Source organism: Oncorhynchus nerka, linkage group LG10, assembly GCF_034236695.1.
Source record: "Oncorhynchus nerka isolate Pitt River linkage group LG10, Oner_Uvic_2.0, whole genome shotgun sequence".
NCBI classification, from domain to species: Eukaryota; Metazoa; Chordata; class Actinopteri; order Salmoniformes; family Salmonidae; genus Oncorhynchus; species Oncorhynchus nerka.
The window spans coordinates 20105466-20132465 of NC_088405.1; the positions used below are offsets into that span (position 1 = coordinate 20105466).

The 27000-nt window shown below is 42.7% G+C and overlaps 1 protein-coding gene across 1 annotated transcript; it reads right to left on the reverse strand.

Annotated features, from left to right (window-relative positions):
* Window positions 1-1094: 1094 nt before the first annotated feature.
* LOC115134987 (solute carrier family 22 member 7-like) lies at window positions 1095-26444 on the reverse strand. Its single transcript, XM_065023108.1, has 11 exons — window positions 26077-26444; window positions 24914-25330; window positions 24020-24123; window positions 23772-23926; window positions 23391-23559; window positions 22596-22719; window positions 20312-20421; window positions 14903-15117; window positions 14474-14582; window positions 13807-14018; window positions 1095-1480 (listed from the first exon to the last, which is right to left on the reverse strand). The coding sequence occupies exons 2-11, from the start codon at window positions 25289-25291 to the stop codon at window positions 1401-1403; spliced, it is 1656 nt and encodes a 551-aa protein (XP_064879180.1). The 5' UTR covers window positions 25292-25330; window positions 26077-26444; the 3' UTR covers window positions 1095-1400.
* Window positions 26445-27000: the final 556 nt, after the last annotated feature.

Genomic DNA, 27000 nt, shown 5'->3' on the forward strand with positions numbered 1-27000 from the left:
GTTTTGACCTGAGGGTCTGTCTGTCGACTCCATCTCCCTAGTGTGAGCTGAGGGTCTGTCTGTCGACTCCATCTCCCTAGTGTGAGCTGAGGGTCTGTCTGTCGACTCCATCTCCCTAGTGTGAGCTGAGGGTCTGTCTGTCGACTCCATCTCCCTAGTGTGAGCTGAGCATCTGAGTCTAGTACTAAGACCCTATGGCTAAATGTGGTACATGACAACTCTGCAGTCATGTATCTGGTTGTAATGATTACTATGTTCCAGCAGAGGGCCACAGCTCAACAATGATTAAGCGCATTGGGTAAAAACGAGTTCATATACAGAATGTAATAGTCTGTCTGCCACTGAGGGAGACATGTTTACACCAACAGCAGCAGGAAGAGAGTTAGAAACAGGGATGTCTAAGTAGACAATGGGCAGCCAGCAATAAAGTCATTCTCTTTGGTGCCTTGGTCCTCTTGGTCACATTTACACTCAGACACATACCCACACATGGCTCCTCATCTCTTACTGTCACTCTCCCTCCTCTTTCTCACCTCTTTCGCAGACTATGGCACCCACCTTTGAGAAACACAAAATGAAGAAACAGACATAGGGGCCCTGTTCACTTATAAGAGAATAGCCCTGCCTGAGACATGTACGCCGAATTGTCTCCCTTGGAACAAAACAAATGTATCTTGGTTCTAATAGTTCAAAAGGAGAATAACACAGTTTTTATCCCCTTCACTTTGTGTTTCAGGAAATGCTCCATCAGCACTATTCACCAGTAGTATGTTCCTCTACCCTTGTATATATTCCCAAATATACAGTAGGTGAAAAATCATTTGAAAGTTGTTAGCAGAAGAGGTTTTTAAAGATGTTCTGCTTGTCCTTGTTTGATCCAGCATTGCACTCATAGTGTTTGTAATATTGTGTAGAGCTCTTGTTGAGTGAGAAACACTCCTGGCTGTATGAACATGTCTGCCTCCCCACTGAAGATGACATCAGGGTTCAATTCCTGACTCCAGCCTTTCACCACCCTGTCTACTTACCCATCTCTTTCTACAACTTTCTACTAAAGTATCGACATTATGAAACAAACCAGTGTTGGAAACCTGTGTCCGTGCAATATACAAATATTTATTGAATGTGAATACTGATGTAGCCTATAGTTTGAACGTGAAGTCACTTCAAATACTGTATATCAACCACAGAGACAAGAGATTGGCTACAGATCCTACAAGGTGCATGCAACACGTTCCACTGGAATTGGTTTATTACAGAAGCAATGGTAGAATTACAAACTCAGCATGCTATACAACAGTTCTGAAGTCAGAAATATCATACTCTTGGAACAGTTTGAAACTTGTGTACAGTATGCGGCCCTAAACAATAACACCTATGCAGTTAAGTAAATGTCTCAGTCACTGATCCAGCTCATTATTTTTCTGTGACTTCAGCAGGATCTCAGTTTTCTCCAGCGGTGAGACAAAGATGGGATTTCTGGAGAGAGAATGACAATTTTTTGTTTATGTACATACCAGTCAAAAGTTTGGACACACCTACTCATGCAAGGGTTTTTCTTTATTTTTACTATTTTCTACATTGTTGAATAATAGTGGAGACATCAAAGCTATGAAATAACACATATGGACTCATGAGTAACCAAAAAAGTGTTAAACAAATCTAAATAGATTTTCTATTTGAGATTCTTCAAAGTAGCCACCCTTTGCCTTGATGACAGCTTTGCACACTCTTAACATTCTCTCAACCAGCTTCACCTGGAATGCTTTTCCAAACAGTCTTGAAGGAGTTCCCACATATGCTGAGCACTTGTTGGCTGTTTTTCCCTCAATCTGCTGTCCAACTCATCCCAAACCATCTCAATTGGGTTGAGGTCAGGTGATTGTGGAGGCAGGTAATCTGATGCAGCACTCCATCACTCTCCTTCTTGGTCAAATAACACTTACACAGTGTTAGGTCATTGTCCTGTTGAAAAACAAATGATAGTCCCACTAAGAGCAAACCAGATGGAATGGTGGATCGCTGCAGAATGCTGTGGTAGCCATGCTGATTGTGTGCCTTGAATTCTAAATAAATCACAGGCGGTGTCACCAGCAAAGCACCACCACACCATCACACCTTCTCGTCCATGCTTCATGGTGGGAACCACACATGCGGACATCATCCGTTCACCTACTCTGCGTCTCACAAAGACATGGCAGTTGGAACCAAAAATCAAAAATTTGGACTCATCAGACCAAAGGACAGACTTCCACCAGTCTAATTACCATTGTTAGTGTTTCATCTTATTGGTGTCCTTTAGTAGTGGTTTCTTTGCAGCAATTCGACCATGAAGGCTTGATTCACACAGTCTCCTCTGAACAGTTGATGTTGAGATGTGTCTGTTACTTGAGCTCTGTGAAGCCTTTATTTGGGCTGAAATTTCTGAGTCTGGTAACTCTAATGAACTTATCCTCTGCCTTAGAGGTAACTCTAGGTCTTCCTTTCCTGTGGAGGTCCTCAAGAGACAGTTTCATCATAGCGCTTGATGGTTTTTGCGACTGCACTTGAAGAATCTTTCAAAGTTGTTGAAATTGTATGTATTGACTGACCTTCATGTCTTAAAGTATTGATGGATTGTCGTTTCTCTTTGCTTATTTGAGCTGTTCTTGTCATAATATGGACTTGGTCTTTTACCAAATAGGGCTATCTTCTGTATACCACCTGTGGTCATCAGCGAAATGGGACACACCTGGGCTCTGGTGTGTCCCGGGGATAAATACACCTTTCCCCCATTCATTGAAGAGACTCTCCACCCTCTGGGGAGCCAGGCCCAGCCAATCAGAATGAGTTTTTCCCCACAAAAGGGCTTTATTACATACCGAAATACACCTCAGTTTCATCAGCTGTCCGAGTGGCTGGTCTCAGACGATACAGCAGGTGAAGAAAACAGATGTGGAGGTCCTGGGCTGCCGTGGTTATACGTGTTCTGCAGTTGTGAAGCTGGTTGGACGTATTGCCAAATTTTCTAAAATGACGTTGGAGGTGGCTTATGGTAGAGAAATTAATATTCAATTCTCTGTCATCAGCTCTGGTGGACATTCCTGCAGTCAGCATGTCAATTGCATGCTCCCTCAAAACTTGAGACATCTGTGGTATGTGTGTGACAAAACTGCACATTTTAGAGTGGCCTTTTATTGTCCCCCGCACAAGGTGCAACTGTGTAATGATCGTGCTGTTTAATCAGCTTGTTGATATGCCACACCTGTCAGGTCCTAGGTCCAATTCTATTCCAAGATGGCATAGCAGTTCAGACGTCTTTTGTCCTCGTCTTGTCGTGTCGTGTATATATATATATTTACAACTTTTTTTTCACATACATTTTATTTTTATTTTCCATCAACTCATCTTCAATACACTCTCCTGCAACCTGCCTCACCAATTGATATGTATAAATACGTATTATTTACCTCAAATCTGCAATCAAATCTGCAATCCTCCAAGAAGCTAGCCAGAAACTCCAAGAAGCTAGCCAGAAGCTAATCAGAAGCTAGTTAGCTTCTTTACTGGCAACTCGTTCGTATTCAGCTAACCACGGTTTGTGGTCATTAGCTATCCTTTAACTCGAAAATCTATCGCCAGTTTTGTACGGCGCAGCGCGGCTCGGAACGGAACATACCGGACCGATTTTTTCTCTCCATGTCCCTGGATTTCAACTGCTCTCTGGACATTCACTCCCGGATCTCACAGCTAGCTGGCTGCTATCCGTGTGTCTATCTGCTTTCGTCGATTCCGAGCAAACATCAATTACTCCGGAGCTAGCGAGCTCCGTCAACCACTCCTGAGCTCCGTCAATCACTCCTGGGCTGCAGTCACCTATCCGGACCCGTTTTACTGCCTACACGGAGCCCCTCCGGGCCTTCACAACTGGACTGCCGACGTTATCTACCCGAAGGAGATCCGGCTGGCTCCTCCGTCGCGACGTTACCTGAATGCCCATCTGCGGCCTGCTAACCGTTAGCTGTCTTACCGGATGCTCTCAGAATAGACAATCGGACAATTTATTTATTTTTATTATTAACATGTTTCTTCTTGGGCCTCTATAACTATATCTATTGTTTTTATTTTTTGTTGTTGTGTGATTTGGACTAATCCCCTCTACAACACGGAACTCCACTAATCTACTGACGGAACGCAAGAGGTGGCTAACAACAGACCTCCATCCTATGCTAGCTTGCTACCGATGTCCTGGCTAGCTGTCTAAATCGCCGTGACCCCCAAACCAACCTCTCCACTCCCTGGACCCTTTTGATCACTCGACTAAGGTTGCCTCTCCTTAATGTCAATATGTCTTGTCCATTGCTGTTCTGGTTAGTGTTTATTGGCTTATTTCACTGTAGAGCCTCTAGTCCTGCTCACTATACCTTATCCAACTTATTAGTTCCACCACCCACACATGCAATGACATCTCCTGGTTTCAATGATGTTTCTAGAGACAATATCTCTCTCTTCATCACTCAATACCTAGGTTTACCTCCACTGTACTCACATCCTACCATACCTTTGTCTGTACATTATACCTTGATGCTATTTTATCGCCCCCAGAAACCTCCTTTTACTCTCTGTTCCAGACGTTCTAGACGACCAATTCTTATTGCTTTTGGCCGTACCCTTATTCTTCTCCTCCTATGTTCCTCTGGCGATGTAGAGGTGAATCCAGGCCCTGCAGTGCCTAGCTCCACTCCTATTCCCCAGGCGCTCTCTTTTGATGACTTCTGTAACCGTAATAGCCTTGGTTTCATGCATGTTAACATTAGAAGCCTCCTCCCTAAGTTTGTTCTTTTCACTGCTTTAGCACACTCTGCCAACCCGGATGTTCTAGCTGTGTCTGAATCCTGGCTTAGGAAGACCACCAAAAATTCAGAAATTTTAATTCCAAACTACAACATTTTCAGACAAGATAGAACTGCTAAAGGGGGCGGTGTTGCAATCTACTGCAAAGATAGCCTGCAGAGTTCTGTCCTACTATCCAGGTCTGTACCCAAACAATTTGAACTTCTACTTTTAAAAATCCACCTCTCTAAAAACAAGTCTCTCACCGTTGCCGCCTGCTATAGACCACCCTCTGCTCCCAGCTGTGCTCTGGACACCATATGTGAACTGATTGCCCCCATCTATCTTCAGAGCTCGTGCTGCTAGGCGACCTAAACTGGAACATGCTTAACACCCCAGCCATCCTACAATCTAAACTTGATGCCCTCAATCTCACACAAATTATCAATGAACCTACCAGGTACCCCCAAAGCCTTAAACACGGGCACCCTCATAGATATCATCCTAACCAACTTCCCCTCTAAATACACCTCTGCTGTCTTCAACCAAGATCTCAGCGATCACTGCCTCATTGCCTGCATCCGTAATGGGTCAGCGGTCAAACGACCTCCACTCATCACTGTAAAACGCTCCCTGAAACACTTCAGCGAGCAGGCCTTTCTAATCGACCTGGCCGGGGTGTCCTGGAAGGATATTGATCTCATCCCGTCAGTAGAGGATGCCTGGATATTTTTAAAAATGCCTTCCTAACAATGTTAAATAAACATGCCCCATTCAAGAAAATTAGAACCAGGAACAGATATAGCCCTTGGTTCTCCCCAGACCTGACTGCCCTTAACCAACACAAAAACATCCTATGGCGTTCTGCATTAGCATCGAACAGCCCCGTGATATGCAGCTGTTCAGGGAAGCTAGAAACCGTTATACACAGGCAGTTAGAAAAGCCAAGGCTGGCTTTTTCAAGCAGAAATTTGCTTCCTGCAACACTAACTCTAAAAAGTTCTGGGACACTGTAAAGTCCATGGAGAATAAGAACACCTCCTCCCAGCTGCCCACTGCACTGAAGATAGGAAACACTGTCACCACTGATAAATCCACCATAATTGAGAATTTCAATAAGCATTTTTCTACGGCTGGCCATGCTTTCCACCTGGCAACTCCTACCCGGTCAACAGCACTGCACCCCCAACAGCAACTCGCCCAAGCCTTCCCCATTTCTCCTTCTCCCAAATCCATTCAGCTGAAGTTCTGAAAGAGCTGAAAAATCTGGACCCCTACAAATCAGCCGGGCTAGACAATCTGGACCCTTTCTTTCTAAAATTATCTGCCGAAATTGTTGCCACCCCTATTACTAGCCTGTTCAACCTCTCTTTCGTGTCATCTGAGATTCCCAAAGATTGGAAAGCAGCTGCGGTCATCCCCCTCTTCAAAGGGGGACACTCTTGACCCAAACTGCTACAGACCTATATCTATCCTACCATGCCTTTCTAAGGTCTTCGAAAGCCAAGTCAACAAACAGATTACCGACCATTTCGAATCTCACCATACCTTCTCTGCTATGCAATCTGGTTTCAGAGCTGGTCATGGGTGCACCTCAGCCACGCTCAAGGTCCTAAACGATATCTTAACCGCCATCGATAAGAAACATTACTGTGCAGCCGTATTCATTGATCTGGCCAAGGCTTTCGACTCTGTCAACCACCACATCCTTATCGGCAGACTCGACAGCCTTGGTTTCTCAAATGATTGCCTCGCCTGGTTCACCAACTACTTCTCTGATAGAGTTCAGTGTGTCAAATCGGAGGGTCTGCTGTCCGGACCTCTGGCAGTCTCTATGGGGGTGCCACAGGGTTCAATTCTTGGACCGACTCTCTTCTCTGTATACATCAATGAGGTCGCTCTTGCTGCTGGTGAGTCTCTGATCCACCTCTACGCAGACGACACCATTCTGTATACTTCCGGCCCTTCTTTGGACACTGTGTTAACAACCCTCCAGGCAAGCTTCAATGCCATACAACTCTCCTTCCGTGGCCTCCAATTGCTCTTAAATACAAGTAAAACTAAATGCATGCTCTTCAACCGATCGCTACCTGCACCTACCCGCCTGTCCAACATCACTACTCTGGACGGCTCTGACTTAGAATACGTGGACAACTACAAATACTTAGGTGTCTGGTTAGACTGTAAACTCTCCTTCCAGACCCATATCAAACATCTCCAATCCAAAGTTAAATCTAGAATTGGCTTCCTATTTCGCAACAAAGCATCCTTCACTCATGCTGCCAAACATACCCTTGTAAAATTGACCATCCTACCAATCCTCGACTTTGGCGATGTCATTTACAAAATAGCCTCCAATACCCTACTCAACAAATTGGATGCAGTCTATCACAGTGCTATCCGTTTTGTCACCAAAGCCCCATATACTACCCACCATTGCGACCTGTACGCTCTCGTTGGCTGGCCCTCGCTTCATACTGTCGCCAAACCCACTGGCTCCATGTCATCTACAAGACCCTGCTAGGTAAAGTCCCCCTTATCTCAGCTCGCTGGTCACCATAGCATCTCCCACCTGTAGCACACGCTCCAGCAGGTATATCTCTCTAGTCACCCCCAAAACCAATTCTTTCTTTGGCCGCCTCTCCTTCCAGTTCTCTGCTGCCAATGACTGGAACGAACTACAAAAATCTCTTAAATTGGAAACACTTATCTCCCTCACTAGCTTTAAGCACCAACTGTCAGAGCATCTTACAGATTACTGCACCTGTACATAGCCCACCTATAATTTAGCCCAAACAACTACCTCTTTCCCAACTGTATTTAATTTATTTATTTATTTTGCTCCTTTGCACCCCATTATTTTTATTTCTACTTTGCACATTCTTCCATTGCAATACTACCATTCCAGTGTTTTACTTGCTATATTGTATTTACTTTGCCACCATGGCCTTTTTTGCCTTTACCTCCCTTCTCACCTAATTTGCTCACATTGTATATAGACTTTTTTTTTTTTTTTTTTTTTTTTTTTTTTACTGTATTATTGACTGTATGTTTGTTTTACTCCATGTGTAACTCTGTGTCGTTGTATGTGTCGAACTGCTTTGCTTTATCTTGGCCAGGTCGCAATTGTAAATGAGAACTTGTTCTCAACTTGCTTACCTGGTTAAATAAAGGTGAAATAAATAAATAAATAAAAGGTGGATGGATTATCTTGGCAAAAGAGAAATGCTCACTAACAGGGTAGTAAACAAATTTGTGCACCAAATGTTGAGCATATGAAACATTTCTGGGATCTTCGAATTTAATCTTATGAAACATGGGACCAACACTTTACTTGTTGCGTTTATATTTTTGTTCAGTATAGATAGCTACTTTCCACGCCGTTGCCGGACAGTAGTCTCGTCACGTGGGAGTGAAGTGTCCCGGTGTTGGTACTGTTCAAGCTCTCCCCATTGAGTAGTAGACTGTCAGGTGGATGGATTATCTTGGCAATTTGATTACCTAGGGTCAATTTGTTATATCTGGAGTACTTCTCCTGTCCTATCCAGTGTCCTGTGTGAATTTAAGTATGCTCTCTCTAATTCTCTCTTTCTTTCTCTCTCTCTCAGAGGACCTGAGCCCTAGGACCTCAGGACTACCTGGCATGATAACTCCTTGCTGTCCCCAGTCCACCTGGCCGTGCTGCTGCTCCAGTTTCAACTGTTCTGCCTAGTTATTATTGGACCATGCTGGTCATTTATGAACATTTGAACATCTTGGCCATGTTCTGTTATAATCTCCACCCGGCACAGCCAGAAGAGGACTGACCACCCCTCATAAGCCTGGTTCCTCTCTAGGTTTCTTCCTAAGTTTTGGGCTTTCTAGGGAGTTTTTCCTAGCCACCGTGCTTCTACACCTGCATTGCTTGCTGTTTGGGGTTTTAGGCTGGGTTTCTGTACAGCACTTTGAGATATCAGCTGATGTACGAAGGGCTATATAAATACATTTGATTTGATTTGATTTAGACTGTATGTCAACTCAGCAAAAAAAGAAACTTCCCTTTTTCAGGACCCTGTCTTTCAAAGATAATTGATAAAAACCCAAATAACTACACAGAACTTCATTGTAAAGTGTTTAAACACTGTTTTCCATGCTTTTTCAATGAACTATAAACAATTAATGAACATACACCTGTGGAACGGTCGTTAAGACACTAGTAGCTTACAGATGGTAGGAAATTAAGGTCACAGTTATGAAATCTTAAGACACTAAAGAGGCCTTTCTACTGACTCTGAAAAACACCAAAAGAAAGATGCCCAGTGTCCCTGCTCATCTGCGTGAACGTGCCTTAGGCTTGCTGCAAGGAGGCATGAGGACTGCAGATGTGGCCAGGGCAATACATTGCAATGTTGGTACTGTGAGACGCCTAAGACAGCACTACAGGGAGACGGGAGGGACAGCTGATCGTCCTCGCAGACCATGTGTAACAACACCTGCACAGGATCAGTACATCCGAACATCACACCTGCGGGACAAGTACAGGATGGCAAAAACAATTGCCCGAGTTACACCAGGAACGCACAATCTCTCCATCAGTGCTCAGACTGTCCGCAATAGGCTGAGAGAGGCTGGACTGAGGGCTTGTAGGCCTATTGTAATTCAGTTCCTCACCAGACATCACCGGCAACAACACCGCCTATGGACACAAACCCACCGTCGCTGGACCAGACAGGACTGGCAAAAAGTGCTCTTCACTGATGAGTCGCGGTTTTGTCTCACCAGGTGTGATGATCGGATTCGCGTTCATCATCGAAGGAATGAGCGTTACACCGAGGCCTGTACTCTGGAGCGAGATCGATTTGGAGATGGAGGGTCCGTCATGGTCTGGAGCGGTGTGTTACAGCATCATCGGACTGAGCTTGTTGTCATTGCAGGCAATCTCAACGCTGTGCATTACAGGGAAGACATCCTCCTCCCTCATGTGGTACCCTTCCTGCAGGCTCATCCTGACATGACCCTCCAGCATGACAATGCCACCAGCCATACTGCTTGTTCTTTGCAGGATTTCCTGCAAGACAGGAATGTCAGTGTTCTGACATGGCCAGCGGAGAGCCTGGATCTCAATCCCATTGAGCACATCTGGGACCTGTTGGATCGGAGGGTGAGGGTTAGAGCCATTCCCATCAGAAATGTCGGGGAACTTGCAGATGCCTTGGTGGAAGTGTGGGGTAACATCTCACAGCAAGAACTGACAAATCTTAATGCAGCTGGTGGCCACACCAGATGCTGACTGTTACTTTTGATTTCGACCCCCCCCTTTTTTCAGGGTCACATTATTCCATTTCTGTAAGTCACATGTCTGTGGAACTTGTTCAGTTTATGTCTCAGTTGTTGAATCTTATGTTCATACAAATATTTACACATGTTAAGTTTTCTGTAAATAAACACAGTTGACAGTGAGAGGACGTTTATTTTTTTGCTGAGTTTATGTATGTATCAAGGTGACATCTAAATGGTTATCAATATTACTTATTTCTTGTGTAGGCTGCAATCCTACTTGAAATAAAATCATGTGAGAGAAAAAAAATCCACTTATCTACCACCGGCAACAAGACTATGATACCCAGTAGGAAGCACTTCAAGTCAGCTGGCACAACACTGGAGCACTGACTGCCTGCTTAAAGCCAATTCATGCTTGATCTGAAAATGTGGTCGGAGGCTCCGTATGAAGGGTGTGACACAATTCTGGAGCTTCCAGAGGCATGCTGTGGCCAAATTGAGCTCTGTAGAGCATCTCCGTGCGCCTCCCAAATTGTGTAACAATGTGGAGGGCCCCATATAGCTCCGTATTGACATGATTGTTTGGTGGGAGGTCCTGTTTAAACACTAACTCACTTCCTCTACAACTTCCTTCACAACTGCTCTGCTCTGCTCAGCGAAGCTCAAGAAGTATAAATGCCCTGACTTCTGCAGAGGACATACAATGGCAACTGCAGAAGTCATATTTACCAGGCAAAGCCTTTTAATATCGACTTGTAGTGCAGCCCAATCAGCCACGCAAACAGTCTTGAGTGACAACAAAGCTGCCCAATTAGCTGATTCTCTTTTCATACGCCCACTCCTTTCAACATATCCACTCACGCATACTCCTGTTGCCATATTGAGCTGCAGCTACCCATACTCCTGTTGCCATATTAGGGTGAAGCTACCCTTACTCCTGTTGCCATATTGGGCTGCAGCTACCCATACTCCTGTTGCCATATTGGGGTGAACCTACCCATACTCCTGTTGCCATATTGGGCTGCAGCTACCCGTACTCCTGTTGCTATATTAGGGTGAAGCTACCCGTACTCCTGTTGCTATATTAGGGTGAAGCTACCCGTACTCCTGTTGCTATATTAGGGAGAAGCTACCCATACTCTTGTTGCCATATTGGGGTGAAGCTACCCATACTCCTGTTGCCATATTGGGCTGCAGCTACCCTTACTCCTGTTGCTATATTAGGGTGAAGCTACCCTTACTCCTGTTGCTATATTAGGGTGAAGCTACCCATACTCCTGTTGCTATATTAGGGTGAAGCTACCCGTACTCCTGTTGCTATATTAGGGTGAAGCTACCCATACTCCTGTTGCCATATTAGGGTGAAGCTACCCTTACTCCTGTTGACATATTGGGCTGCAGCTACCCATATTCCTGTTGCCATATTAGGGTGAAGCTACCCATACTCCTGTTGCCATATTAGGGTGAAGCTACCCGTACTCCTGTTGCTATATTAGGGTGAAGCTACCCGTACTCCTGTTGCTATATTAGGGTGAAGCTACCCATACTCCTGTTGCCATATTAGGGTGAAGCTACCCTTACTCCTGTTGCTATATTAGGGTGAAGCTACCCTTACTCCTGTTGCTATATTAGGGTGAAGCTACCCGTACTCCTGTTGCTATATTAGGGTGAAGCTACCCTTACTCCTGTTGCCATATTGGGTTGCAGCTACCCGTACTCCTGTTGCCATATTAGGGTGAAGCTACCCTTACTCCTGTTGCTATATTGGGTTGCAGCTACCCGTACTCCTGTTGCCATATTGGGCTGCAGCTACCCATAATTGCATGGGTAGCTGCAATAAAACTCACAGGGCTGAGCTGTTTTATACTGGATTGCATGGTTTAGTCCTGCTCTATGCAACTGTAGGCCTAAACTTGTCAGCTATTGTGTTTATTGATTAATTGCAGTTAATCATTTTGGATGGAAAAAGTCTAGGTAACAAATGGGCTATAAATACACAATGTTACCACTGTTTACCCTGGCTAGAGGGACAGGGTGCATAGAAGGCTAGACTATGCAGTTGCTGTTGTTAGTAGCCTACAGTTGATCAGACTGAAAAATATTATATTTTTCATACAATAAAACATGTCAGATTGCTAATGTTTAGGTGTAGGGTGCTACATTTATGGAATAGTTTTTGCTTGTGTCTGTCAGGAGTGATGTGTTATCACACTTGCTTAACAAATTCCGGAGGAAAGCAGAGAGCGCGCCTTGAGCTTTGTGCTTGTGCCCGTCTTGCACGACCTTCGATTTCCGTGAATCTGATTGGTCAAGACATGCAAAGAGCATGCAACAGCACTTTGATGTAAGGGACAGAGAAATTGAGTTGACAAATCGGTCTAAAGAACAACCCTATGCCTGTCTTTTTAATGCATCAATATATTTTATAAAACTAAATCAAACTGATAGAAAAGTGCTGTTGCAAATCCCTTGCAAAAAAAGATTGCAGTTTTGAAACTGCAGTAAAAGTGCAGTAACTTCATTCAACTGTGGTACTTTGGACGCAGTATTTGCAGAATAACTGCAGTTATACTGCACTCTGACTGCAAGGGATGCCGCCTCGTACCATCTTTTCCTGGCGGCCCTGGTAGACAGTGGTGTAAAGTAACTAAGTACAAATACTTTGAAGTACGAACGTTGTACATACTATTTATATTTTTTGACTACTTTTACTTTTACTCCCCTATTTCCATAGAAAGTACGTACTTTTTACTCCCATATATTTTCCCTGACACCTAAAAGTACTCGTTACATTTTGAATGCCTGGACAAGAAAATGGTCCAATTCAAGCACTTATCATGAGAGCATGTGGTCATCCAGTTTCAACTGTTCACCCGACGTGCTACCTGTCCCAGACTTGCTGTTTTCTACTCTTTAGAAACAGCAGGAGCGGTAGAGATACTCTGAATGATCGGCTATGAAAAGCCAACTGACATTTACTCCTGAGGTGCTGACCTGTTGCACCCTCTACAACCACTGTGGTTATTATTTTTTTACCCTGCTGGTCATCTATGAACATTTGAACATCTTGGCCATGTTCTGTTATTATCTCCACCCGGCACAGCCAGAAGAGGACTGGCCACCCCTCATAGCCTGGTTCCTCTCTAGGTTTCTTCCTAGGTTTTGGCCTTTCTAGGCCTTTTCCTAGCCACCGTGCTTCTACTCCTGCATTGCTTGCTGTTTGGGGTTTTAGGCTGGGTTTCTGTACCGCACTTTGTGACATCAGTTGATTTAAGAAGGGCTTTATAAATACATTTGATTGATTGATTGATTGATTGATTGATTGATTGATTGATCCCTGCTGCCTCTGATCTGGCAGACTTACTAAACACAAATGCTTTGTTTGTAATTGATGTATGAGAATTATTGTTCCCCTGGCTATCCGTAAATAAATCAAAAACAAGAAAATCGTGCCATCTGTTTTGCTTAATATAAAGGAATTTGAAATTATTTATTGAAATTACATTTACTTTGGATACTTAAGTATATTTAAAAACAAACACTTTTAGAATTTTACTCAAGCAGTATTTTACTGGGTGAATATCACTTTTACTTGAGTCATTTTCTGTTAAGATATCTTTGCTTTTACTCAAGTATGACCATTTGGTACTTTTTCCACTACTGCTGGTATATACTGTAACAGCGGGTTACAAATTACACTGACAATCTTTGTGAAGTCGGCTGGGTTACCTTTTTTTTTTTTTGTTTGTTCAATATCCTCAATGGTCTCTGGCAGCCTTGCATTGTGGGTTTCTGGGAGAAGGAAGGCCACCAGACCAGAAAGAATGGACACACAACAGATGATGACTTCAGGGAGGGGCTTCCACACGTCCTCCAATAGAATGATGAGGGGTGCTATGGACACGCCCAACCGAGCCATGAAGTTATTGTAACCCAACCCATTTTGTCTGTTAGGGGGAAAATGTTGATAGTGAGACTCAGAAAACTCCTGCTGAGACTGAAGCTGTCCTAATATGGACACCGTACATTGCATTCCACAGGTCTCCCTTGAAAAATAGGTATTTTGACCTCAATGGGACAACATGGTAAAATAAAGGTAACATTTATTTTATTTTTGTTAGTAATTTTTGTTATGCGGCCTGAGCAAATCTCACAGCTCCCCTGACGCACTGTCTTTGCTGATAAATACTTTGTTGAGGGAAAATGTACTTGATACGATTGTGATGTGTTGTTGTCTCACCTAGCTATCTTAAGATGAATGCACTAATTGTCAGTCGCTCTTGCTAAGAGTGTCTGCTAAATTACTAAAATGTCAATGTAAAATGTTAAATAAAGCATACTTCAGTTTGAGGAAATGAACTCTAATAGTGTTTCACTGTGAAAATGCACCGGTAAATCTGACCTTACGACCGTAGGGTAGAGTTCAGCCGTATATAAGATGACAGTGGTGAAGGAGGCCTCTGATAGGCCTTTCCCAAGCACAGCGACGATAGTGCGAACATGCCACTGACCTGAACAGAGGAACAAAACAACAGATCCTGAGGATAAGACTGTCATCTCTCAAACACTGACGAAAAAAAGGCAAAATAATAAACTTTACTTTACTGTCCAATTTACTCCACATAATCATCTAGGAATTCATTTTGGGTTGCACTTTATTATAAACGTTCATAAGCATTTATAAACCTTTTATACAATATTAATACATATATATTTCTTTATTCATATAATTTATTTGCATATAGGCATTATAAGCATTATAATTCATAATTAATTTACAACCTTTATGATCATTTATAAAGCAATAATAATGGCCTATTTATGTAGTCACCTTTGGGCACAAAGATGTTGATGGCGATGCAGGTTCCCGTTAGCAGAAGAGTGCCTGCCTGGCAGTGTTTCCGACCAATGGTATCAAGACAGAAGTAGATGACCATCTTGGCGGGCACCTCGATGGCAGAGTAGATAAAGTGGGTGAGGTAGACATTCAGGCCAAACCCTGTAATGTTTAAACTGATCCCATAGTATGTTGAGGCCACGCCATACCTGTGAGGAGAGAACACAATGAGATCTACGTTGTGTTTGTCATAAGTTGCACCTCTGTCACTCGGTCGCATCATGCCATTGTTATGAACGTTCTCAAGCCGCCCTCTATAGCAGTGCCCTAGAGTCATGATAAGCCCAGTCATTCTGGGAGGCTAATGACTGTTTAGTCTAAATTACACTATCGTGACTGGAAATATGATGACATTGCCAAAGTAGTCAATGAGGTATACATTATGTTTGACTTGATAAAGATAAAAGATAACTCACAGACACATAAGGACACTTTCTACAGAAACAGATTAATCAAGAGCTCTATCCAATCAGATCTGCTTTCGCCGACATCCGCATTGCAGGGGTGTCAGAGGTGGAACTGCGTTAGACCTGTCAAATCCACAAGTGGCTTCCGGCATTATACCTAAAGTGGACATTGCCATTGGCTGTCTTAACAGAAATCCCATGCAGCCTTGTTTACAAGTTCAAACACTGGAATGTGAGATGTAATTTACACCTCGATTAGGATGATAAAAATCTTCATTACTTAGTGTTATGATTTTTCCATTTGAGCATAATTATTTCCATATAGCCTACACTTTCTCGTTCTAATCTTCTAACGCGAGTGGGGCGGTTGTGGCTTCGTGACAATCATTGCACGGGCAGCTACTCACGATTTTACATCTCCAAGGCAGTTCCACCTCTGACTCTGCCAAAACATCAGCTATGCAGGTGTGTGCTATCACTGGTTAATGCTTGATCTAATTGAATCTAGGCCTAAAACTAGTCCTGTATTAAGAAGCACTTTCAATGGAGATTTTTCATTGGTTTGTGTACTGTATGGGCCGCAAACCAGTCTATACAGTACCGGTCCATACAATTCAAACCTGTCCATACAGCCCAAACCAGTCTATACAGCTTCAAACCAGTCTATACAGTACCGGTCTATATAGCCCAACCAGTCCATACAGTCCAAACCAGTCCAAACCAGTCCATACAGCCCCAAACCAGTCTATACAGTACCGGTCCATACAGCCCAAACCAGTCCATACAGTACCGGTCTATATAGCCCAACCAGTCCATACAGTCCAAACCAGTCCAAACCAGTCCATACAGCCCCAAACCAGTCTATACAGTACCGGTCCATACAGCCCAAACCAGTCCATACAGTACCGGTCTATATAGCCCAACCAGTCCATACAGTCCAAACCAGTCCAAACCAGTCCATACAGCCCCAAACCAGTCTATACAGTACCGGTCCATACAGCCCCAAACCTGTCTATACAGTACTGCAAACCAGTTCATACAGTCCCAAACCAGTTCATACAGTATAGCAAACCAGTCCATACAGTACTGCAAACCAGTCTATACAGTACTGCAAACCAGTTCACACAGCCCCAAACCAGTCTATACAGTACTGCAAACCAGTTCACACAGCCCCAAACCAGTCTATACAGTACTGCAAACCAGTTCACACAGCCCCAAACCAGTCTATACAGTACTGCAAACCAGTTCACACAGCCCCAAACCAGTCTATACAGTACTGCAAACCAGTTCACACAGCCCCAAACCAGTCTATACAGTACTGCAAACCAGTTCACACAGCCCCAAACCAGTCTATACAGTACTGCAAACCAGTTCACACAGCCCCAAACCAGTCTATACAGTACTGCAAACCAGTCCATACAGCCCCAAACCTGTCTATACAGTACTGCAAACCAGTTCATACAGTCCCAAACCAGTTCATACAGTATAGCAAACCAGTCCATACAGTACTGCAAACCAGTCTATACAGTACTGCAAACCAGTTCACACAGCCCCAAACCAGTCTATACAGTACTGCAAACCAGTTCACACAGCCCCAAACCAGTCTATACAGTACTGCAAACCAGTTCACACAGCCCCAAACCAGTCTATACAGTACTGCAAACCAGTTCACACAGCCCCAAACCAGTCTATACAGTACTGCAAACCAGTTCACACAGCCCCAAACCAGTCTATACAGTACTGCAAACCAGTCCATACAGCCCCAAACCAGTCCATACAGTGCATACAAATAGACACAAAGCTGTGTAATGATTTGAGACAGATATGAGACCAGAAATAATCATCACACTATGCCTGTTATTAGAGCCAGAAATACTGACCACACTATGCCTGTTATTAGAGCCAGAAATACTGACCACACTATGCCTGTTATTAGAGCCAGAAATACTCACCACACTATGCCTGTTATTAGAGCCAGAAATACTCACCACACTATGCCTGTTATTAGAGCCAGAAATACTCACCACACTATGCCTGTTATTAGAGCCAGAAATACTCATCACACTATGCCTGTTATTAGAGCCAGAAATACTCACCACACTATGCCTGTTATTAGAGCCAGAAATACTCATCACACTATGCCTGTTATTAGAGCCAGAAATACTGACCACACTATGCCTGTTATTAGAGCCAGAAATACTCACCACACTATGCCTGTTATTAGAGCCAGAAATACTCACCACACTATGCCTGTTATTAGAGCCAGAAATACTGACCACACTATGCCTGTTATTAGAGCCAGAAATGCTCACCACACTATGCCTGTTATTAGAGCCAGAAATACTCACCACACTATGCCTGTTATTAGAGCCAGAAATACTCATCACACTATGCCTGTTATTAGAGCCAGAAATACTGACCACACTATGCCTGTTATTAGAGCCAGAAATACTGACCACATTATGCCTGTTATTAGAGCCAGAAATACTGACCACACTATGCCTGTTATTAGAGCCAGAAATACTCACCACACTATGCCTGTTATTAGAGCCAGAAATACCCACCACACTATGCCTGTTATTAGAGCCAGAAATACTCATCACACTATGCCTGTTATTAGAGCCAGAAATACTGACCACACTATGCCTGTTATTAGAGCCAGAAATACTCACCACACTATGCCTGTTATTAGAGCCATAAATACTCACCACACTATGCCTGTTATTAGAGCCTGAAATACTCACCCCACTATGCCTGTTATTAGAGCCAGAAATACTCACCACACTATGCCTGTTATTAGAGCCAGAAATACTCACCACACTATGCCTGTTATTAGAGCCAGAAATACTGACCACACTATGCCTGTTATTAGAGCCAGAAATACTCACCACACTATGCCTGTTATTAGAGCCATAAATACTCACCACACTATGCCTGTTATTAGAGCCATAAATACTCACCACACTATGCCTGTTATTAGAGCCAGAAATACTGACCACACTATGCCTGTTATTAGAGCCATAAATACTCACCACACTATGCCTGTTATTAGAGCCAGAAATACTCACCACACTATGCCTGTTATTATAGCCAGAAATACTCACCACACTATGCCTGTTATTAGAGCCATAAATACTGACCACACTATGCCTGTTATTAGAGCCATAAATACTCACCACACTATGCCTGTTATTAGAGCCATAAATACTCACCACACTATGCCTGTTATTAGATCTAGAAATACTCACCACACTATGCCTGTTATTAGAGCCAGAAATACTCACCCCACTATGCCTGTTATTAGAGCCAGAAATACTGACCACACTATGCCTGTTATTAGAGCCATAAATACTGACCACACTATGCCTGTTATTAGAGCCATAAATACTCACCACACTATGCCTGTTATTAGAGCCATAAATACTGACCACACTATGCCTGTTATTAGAGCCATAAATACTCACCACACTATGCCTGTTATTAGAGCCATAAATACTCACCACACTATGCCTGTTATTAGAGCCAGAAATACTCACCACACTATGCCTGTTATTAGAGCCAGAAATACTCACCCCACTATGCCTGTTATTAGAGCCAGAAATACCACACTATGCCTGTTATTAGAGCCAGAAATACTGACCACATTATGCCTGTTATTTGAGCCAGAAATACTCATCACACCATGCCTGTTATTAGAGCCAGAAATACTGACAACATTATGCCTGTTATTAGAGTCATAAATACTCACCACACTATGCCTGTTATTAGAGCCAGAAATACTGACCACACTATGCCTGTTATTAGAGTCATAAATACTCATCACACCATGCCTGTTATTAGAGCCAGAAATACTGACCACACTATGCCTGTTATTAGAGCCAGAAATACTGACCACACTATGCCTGTTATTAGAGCCAGAAATACTCACCACACTATGCCTGTTATTAGAGCCAGAAATACTGACCACACTATGCCTGTTATTAGAGCCAGAAATACTGACCACACTATGCCTGTTATTAGAGCCAGAAATACTGACCACATTATGCCTGTTATTAGATCCAGAAATACTCACCACACTATGCCTGTTATTAGAGCCAGAAATACTGACCACACTATGCCTGTTATTAGAGCCAGAAATACTGACAACATTATGCCTGTTATTAGAGCCAGAAATACTCACCACACTATGCCTGTTATTAGAGCCAGAAATACTGACCACATTATGCCTGTTATTAGAGCCAGAAATACTCATCACACCATGCCTGTTATTAGAGCCAGAAATACTGACCACACTATGCCTGTTATTCGAGCCAGAAATACTGACCACACTATGCCTGTTATTAGAGCCAGAAATACTCACCCCACTATGCCTGTTATTAGAGCCATAAATACTCACCACACTATGCCTGTTATTAGAGCCATAAATACTCACCACACTATGCCTGTTAGTAGAGCCAGAAATACTGACCACATTATGCCTGTTATTAGATCCAGAAATACTGACCACACTATGCCTGTTATTAGAGCCAGAAATACTGACCACATTATGCCTGTTATTAGAGCCAGAAATACTGACCACACTATGCCTGTTATTAGAGCCAGAAATACTGACAACATTATGCCTGTTATTAGAGCCAGAAATACTCACCACACTATGCCTGTTATTAGAGCCAGAAATACTGACCACATTATGCCTGTTATTAGAGCCAGAAATACTCATCACACCATGCCTGTTATTAGAGCCAGAAATACTGACCACACTATGCCTGTTATTAGAGCCAGAAATACTGACCACACTATGCCTGTTATTAGAGCCAGAAATACTCACCCCACTATGCCTGTTATTAGAGCCATAAATACTCACCACACTATGCCTGTTATTAGAGCCATAAATACTCACCACACTATGCCTGTTATTAGAGCCAGTTATACTCACCACACTATGCCTGTTAGTAAAGCCAGTCTTCTCATCTTTGGGGTCCTCACCAGGTCCAGGTAGGAGTAGGTCTTGTTATGGTTGTCCGTGCCAACCACATCAGACAGGTGCTAAGCAGTATGGGAGAGAGGCTAAGTTAGTTTATTTTTAATTATTTGACCAGGTAAGTTGACTGAGAAAACATTCTCATTTAGAGCATGGGGAATAGTTACAGGGGAGATGAATGAGCCAATTGTAAACTGGGGATGATTAGGTGACGGTATGAGGGGCAGATTGGGAATTTATCCAGGACACCGGGGTTAACACCCCTACTCTTATGATAAGTGCCATGGGATTTTTAGTGACCACAGAGAGTCAGGACACCCATTTAACATCCCAGCACCCTACACTACAATGGTAGTTATTTTTTAGACCAGAGGAAAGGGTGCCTCCTACTGGCTCTACAACAGCATATAGTCTTCCATCCAGGGACCAACCCTGCTTAGCTTCAGAAGCAAGGCAGCAGTGGGATGCAGGGCGGTATGCTGCTGGCTTGGGATAGTTAGTTCCAGTGTGTTACATTTATGGCTAGTGTATCCTCCACATACAGTACCAGTCAAAAGTTTGGACACACCTACTCATTCCAGGGTTTTTCTTTATTTGTACTATTTTCGACATTGTAGAATAATAGTGAAGACATCAAAACTATGAAATAACACATATGTAATCATGTAGTAAATAAATAAGTGTTAAACAAATCAAAATATATTTTCTATTTGAGATTCTGCAAAGTAGCCACCCTTTGCCTTGATGACAGCTTTGCACACTCTTGGCATTCTCTCAACCAGCTTCACCTGGAATGCTTGTCCAACTCTATTGAAGGAGTTCCCACATATTCTAAGCACTTGTTGGCTGCTTTTCCTTCACTCTGCGGTCCATCTCATCCCAAACCATCTCAATTGGGTTGAGGTTGGGTGATTGTGGAGGTCAGGTCATCTGATGCAGCACTCCATCACACTCCTTCTTGGTGAAATAGCCCTTACACAGCCTGGAGGTGTGTCGGGTCATTGTCCTGTTGAAAAATAAATGATAGTCCCACTAAGCGCAAAGCAGATGGGATGGTGTATTGCTGCAGAATGCTGTGGTAGCCATGCTGGTTGTGTGCCTTGAATTCTAAATAAGTTACAAACAGTGTCACCAGCAAAGCACCCCCTCCCCTTCACACCTCCTCTTCCATGCTTCACGATGGGAACCACACATATGGAGATCATCCATTCACCTACTCTGCATCTCACAAAGACACGTCTGTTGGAACCAAAAATCTCAAATTTGGAGTCATCAGACCAAAGGACAGATTTCCACTGGTCTAATGTCCATGTTTATGTTTCTTGGCCCAAACAAATCTCTTCTTCCCATTGATGTCCTTTAGTAGTGGTTTCTTTGTAGCAATTTGACCATGAAGGCCTGATTCACGCAGTCTCCTCTGAACAGTTGATGTTGAGATGTGTTTGCTCCTTGAACCATGTGAAACATTTATTTGGGCTGCAATTTCTGAGGCTGGGAACTCTAATGAACTTAACCTCTGCAGCAGAGGTAACTCTGGGTCTTCCTTTCCCGTGGAGGTCCTCGAGAGCCAGTTTCATCATAGCGCTTGATGGTTTTTGCAACTGCACTTGAAGAAACTTTCAATGTTCTTGAAATTTTACGGATTGACTGACCAATGATGGACTGTCGTTTCTCTTTGCTTATTTGTGTAGTTCTTGCCATAATATGGACTTTGTCTTTTACTAAATAAGGCTATCTTCTGAATACCACCCCTACCTTGTCACAACATAACTGATTGGCTCAAACGCATTAAGAAGGAAAGAAATTCCACAAATTAACTTTAACAAGGCACATCTGTTAATTGAAATGCATTCTAGGTGACTACCTCATGAAGCTGGTTGAGAGAATGCCAATAGTGTGTCATCAAGGCAAAGGGTGGCTACTTGAAGAATCTCAAATATAAAATATCAAATGCATTTTGATTTGTTTAACACTTTTTTGGTTACTACATGATTCCATATGTGTTATTTCATAGTTTTGATGTCTTCACTATTATTCTTCAATGTAAAAAATAGTAAAAAATAAAGTAAAGCCCTTGAATTAGGTGTGTCCAAACTGTATATTTGTGCTTCAAACCTATGCTCCTTCTAACACCTCATAACTGTAATAAAGCTGTATAAATGATCGCATGCCATGTGCATTTTTGAATAAGAGTAAATATTAGCAGTAAATACTAGCAACTGAAAATTGTTGCATTTACCTCAAGTTTGATTTTGGACGTGAAGTCCTTTCTGTTGTTAAAACGAGCACATTTCTCCAGGTAAAGATGGGCTCTTTCCACTTTGCCATTGGCTATGAGCCACCTGGCAGACTCAGGGAGCCACCTGCAGTGATGATGAACCATTACAATGGGTCAAAGCACAATAATAACCATTTCCCTGCATAATGTAGTGAATTTGGAGTGCAGCCTCAAATCCTGACTCAAACTTGGGTTCCTGTGACTCGCAGTCCAACACTTCAACTGTTATGCCAAGAAGTGGGCCGACCCTCTTGAAGAGGTCACTAAGGACCTTGTCCTAAGGTCACTACAACACTGTAGTGAACTATATTTAAGCAATAAGGGCCGAGGGTGTGAGGTATAGAGCGTGCCTGAATACATCCCTTAGCCGTGATAAATTGACCATACAACACAAACCACAGAGGTGCTTTATTGCTATTATAAACTGGCTTCAAATGTAACTAGAACAGTAAAATATACATGTTTTGTCATACCCGTGGTATGCGGCCTCATATACCATGGCTTTCAGCCAATCAGCATTCAGGGCTCGAACCACCCAGTTTATATTATACAGTAGTATACTGTATGTGATGCAAAATGTGGAATGTGCATTATTCAGGTGAGTTCTTCTACACCATGGTGATGGGTGGGGCTGGTTACACATGTATATGCATCTTCGTCTGCATCTTGTATCATGCTGTATCAAAAACATGTCAAATCCAGATATCCATTGATATGTTTAGGATATGGTCCGGATATCACTCAGTGTATTCTTACCACCAAGTGATGATAGCCAAGCCCAGGGGTGCAGAGACAGCTATCATTAGCATCCGCCAATCATTCACTTGATACGCAATGCCCGCTAGCATCATGTTGCCAAAGGACCAGGCCATGCTGCCCGTTATACCTATTAAAGCCCGGTGCTTAATGTCCACCCACTCCACACCTTGAAAGAATGTAAATAGAGTTAAAAAATGTTTTAACAATATTGTTGGGTTTCACTTTACATAAAGTTTATCTTATACCCCTGTAACAACACTATTAAATACACTGTATTAACATGTTGTTAGGTAATACTTTCCTAACTGCATTTAATTAAATTGCTTAGCAATGGAGTCAAACATTTTGTTCATATGAAATCTATAGAGCTTAGCTTACTGAGAACGGTCGAGATGATGCTGATGCCTGTAAGTCCAAAGCCAGTAAAGAATCTCATCACTCCGAACATGGTATAGGAGTTAGAGAATGCACTGGCAAATCCAAATACCATGGATATGGTATAGGACACCAATAGCATAGGCTTCCTCCCAAACCTGGAAAAGAGCATTCAAGAAACATAGCCACAAATAAATAATTCAATGTAAAGAAAGAATGTAGATATCAGGTATTGGGGTAAAATGACCTACTTGTCAGTGAGGGTACCAAAGGCTATAGCTCCAATCATCACGCCAACAAAGAAAATGGTGGCTGTTGCTTTATTCATGCCTTTTCTGTCACAGACAAGGTCCCACTTTATAGAAAGAGGAGCAATGATAGTGACAGTCAAGAAAGCATGTGTTCACAATTCCTATTATATGTACCAGTTGAAGTAGGATAATAATAATAATGATAATAGTATGTTACTTAAAGTGGGGACAATATCTAACCAGTGAAATTCTGATTGAATAAATGGGCACAGAATTGCATGTAATGTGGCTATAACAACAAACCAGGGAATTTGAAAATAATTGACTAACTCTGAGGGGTCTCATTTAAAACATTTTTCTCTCTTAATTGTCTTACAGAGTTTTCAATTTGGTTCTGTATTGTGTTCATGGTTCAAGACACTGTATAATTTGCTCAAAGCCTTGGTTAATACAAAATGACATTAATCTGCCGGTCGTAGGTCGGGGGGCCAGAACATCATTATAATCATTAATGTACTGCAACGACAACAATTAAGACCAAGCGGGCAAGACATCTACATTTCATTTGACAATATCATAATCGTTTCATACCTTGATTATATTGAGACAGGATCGATCACACACTGTTTGTCTCTCTATTTAATCATGGGGATACTTGGGAATGGAAATGCCAACGTAAAATCATTTTCAGCTGAATTACGTTTTTCTTTTTTTCTTAAGAAAACTTTTGGGGTCAAATAAAATCGCTTGCAGGACGAATTTGGTCAATGGGCCGCCTGTTGCCTTTCTCTGCTATATTCCTTTTATCTTGTCAACCTTTGTAATTTGCTTTGGACTTTGAACCATTAGCATCAGCTATCCACCACTCAACTGATATCATTGGAAGTATTTTACCTCTGTTGCCATAGTAGATTTGAAGGTGCTGTTGTCATATACCCATCCATTCTGACAGGGGACTGTAACTAGATCACTGTTATTGGAGTTGGACAGGATGTGGAACTGGGGCTCTGGGAACATCTTACAGGAGCTTGGAGTTCCATCTTCCTGTACTGGAATGCTGACAGTCAGTCTCTGCTCCTGGGTCAGATTCCCAAAGAGGCTGCCATCATCCAGAGCACTGAGGTCACAGTGGTGAGAGGGCACGGCTGCTATGAAGTTGTTCAGCAGGAAGTGACACGGTAGTATCACTCGAGGGATACAGAGCAGAGTGACGATCAGCACCTGAAACCATCCACAGCCATCGATCTCCTCTAGAATGTTGTCAAACTTCATCCTCAAGCTTGGGCAAGAGGGTGATCCTTTGCAATACAGCTAAAAGTAGAAGACAATCAATTTAATTTAAGCCATGCAGAAAATTGACACATACCTTACTCTGTTGTTTGTATGCAGTCTGCAATGAGGAAAATGTGAGTGCGCTAATGTGGAGGTAGTATCTTAAATTGGTCACCCTGATCCAGGAGAACTTTCCTTGTTGTGTATGTGAGGTTTCAAAATTAAAAAGGCATCTGAAGTAATTTTCACAAAAAAATGTGTGTGTGTGTGGGGGGGGGGGGTGTAGAGCAAAACGGAGAACACCATCATAAAAGTGAGGTCATATTAGTTTGTAGCCCAAACTGTTCGCACACTACAGACAGAAGTTGGCACATCAGCTTTACCGACTTCAGACGAGTTCCGTGGGCTTATGGGGGTTTTACCGTTCGGACATGAGAAGACCGATTTTCGGGATTTCTCAGTCTGACAAACATTGCTGTAGCTCGGCCTCCTTCCATGCAGATGCGAAAGGTTAACAAATGTGCATGCGATGGATTGAGATGCAGTCCATGCAAAAAGATATATATTTTTAGCTTAAACTGACAGATTTTGATGGGGGTTTATTTTATTATGTTACTTAGATTGACACACACGCACTCTTAAGGATTTAATTAGAATCCACATAATAATTCACATTTCCTGTTGCTGCAGGATTATTTTCCTGCTGTAGCAAACTGGCTCAAATTAAGATCCTAAATCTGTATTCATCCACGGAGCTTGAGAGGATTAAATCATTTAGGACTTACTTAGTAGAGGTCTTGCGTCCAGAGAGGGTGGGCGAGAGATTCTTCTGGCCAGTACTTCCCTCTAGCAGTGGAACCACAGACAACTCTCCCCACAGGATGAAGTCTTGAGTTCTAAGAGCTATCCTGCCTTCTGATGTCCTCTCTACTGGAAACACGTCCTTCTCAGGTAGAAACACCTCCACTGGCTTTCCAACAGAAGTATAAGTAGATAGGTCTCTAAGTCACCTTCGATAAGCTTTGAGGAAATATGTTCCCAGACCCCAGAAGTTTATGCCACTTCCAGACTCAATCACATTCCCCCTCTCTCCCCACCTCCTGAACCCCTGCGCTGGGAGCAGAGTTCAGAAACTAGACTGTTGTGTTAGCTGACAGCTGGACCAGTGTGAGGCAAGCACATTGGCCAAGAGCTGAGCTGTTCTGATTGGAGAGGTGTGACAAACATTTTATAATTTGTTTATATTATATTTTTTGTCACAACATATTGGTACGTTGATACACTGCTGACATTGTGCATAAGTCAATATGGTTCATTGTCCACACACACACAATGTTTTTCTTTTGAGTGTTTTCACATTCTTGTAATAAATATGGTGTGATACAGAAAAAAGTAGGTACTGACACTAAAGTCTCCTTTACACCTTGTGCTAACATGTGAGTTTTGTGATCTGATCAACATGATCCAATCACGATCTGATAAAGGTTTGTCACGTATTCACATTGTATTAAAATGTATTTCTTATGCGTCCACCGTGTTGGCATTGTTACCAGACTATCTGGTGCCTCTTTGCATGCAAATGAATTAGGACTGACTCAACTTAGATGGCTTAAACACACTTTTTTGCTACCATTCATAATTTCTAAACTATAATTAATTTTCATTGCGGAATGCAGACTTCAAAATTCTAAACTCAAATCATTGCCACA

Bases quoted from the DNA above. Each gene is read 5' to 3' on its own strand.
- LOC115134987 (XM_065023108.1), bottom strand. From the start codon at position 25,291: ATGAAGTTTGACAACATTCTAGAGGAGATCGATGGCTGTGGATGGTTT. The intron at 24,124-24,913 runs GTAAAATACTTC...CTTTCTATAAAG, and splicing joins AATCTACTATGGCAACAGAG to TGGGACCTTGTCTGTGACAG. The intron at 23,927-24,019 runs GTAGGTCATTTT...GCTCTTTTCCAG, and splicing joins TTTGGTACCCTCACTGACAA to GTTTGGGAGGAAGCCTATGC.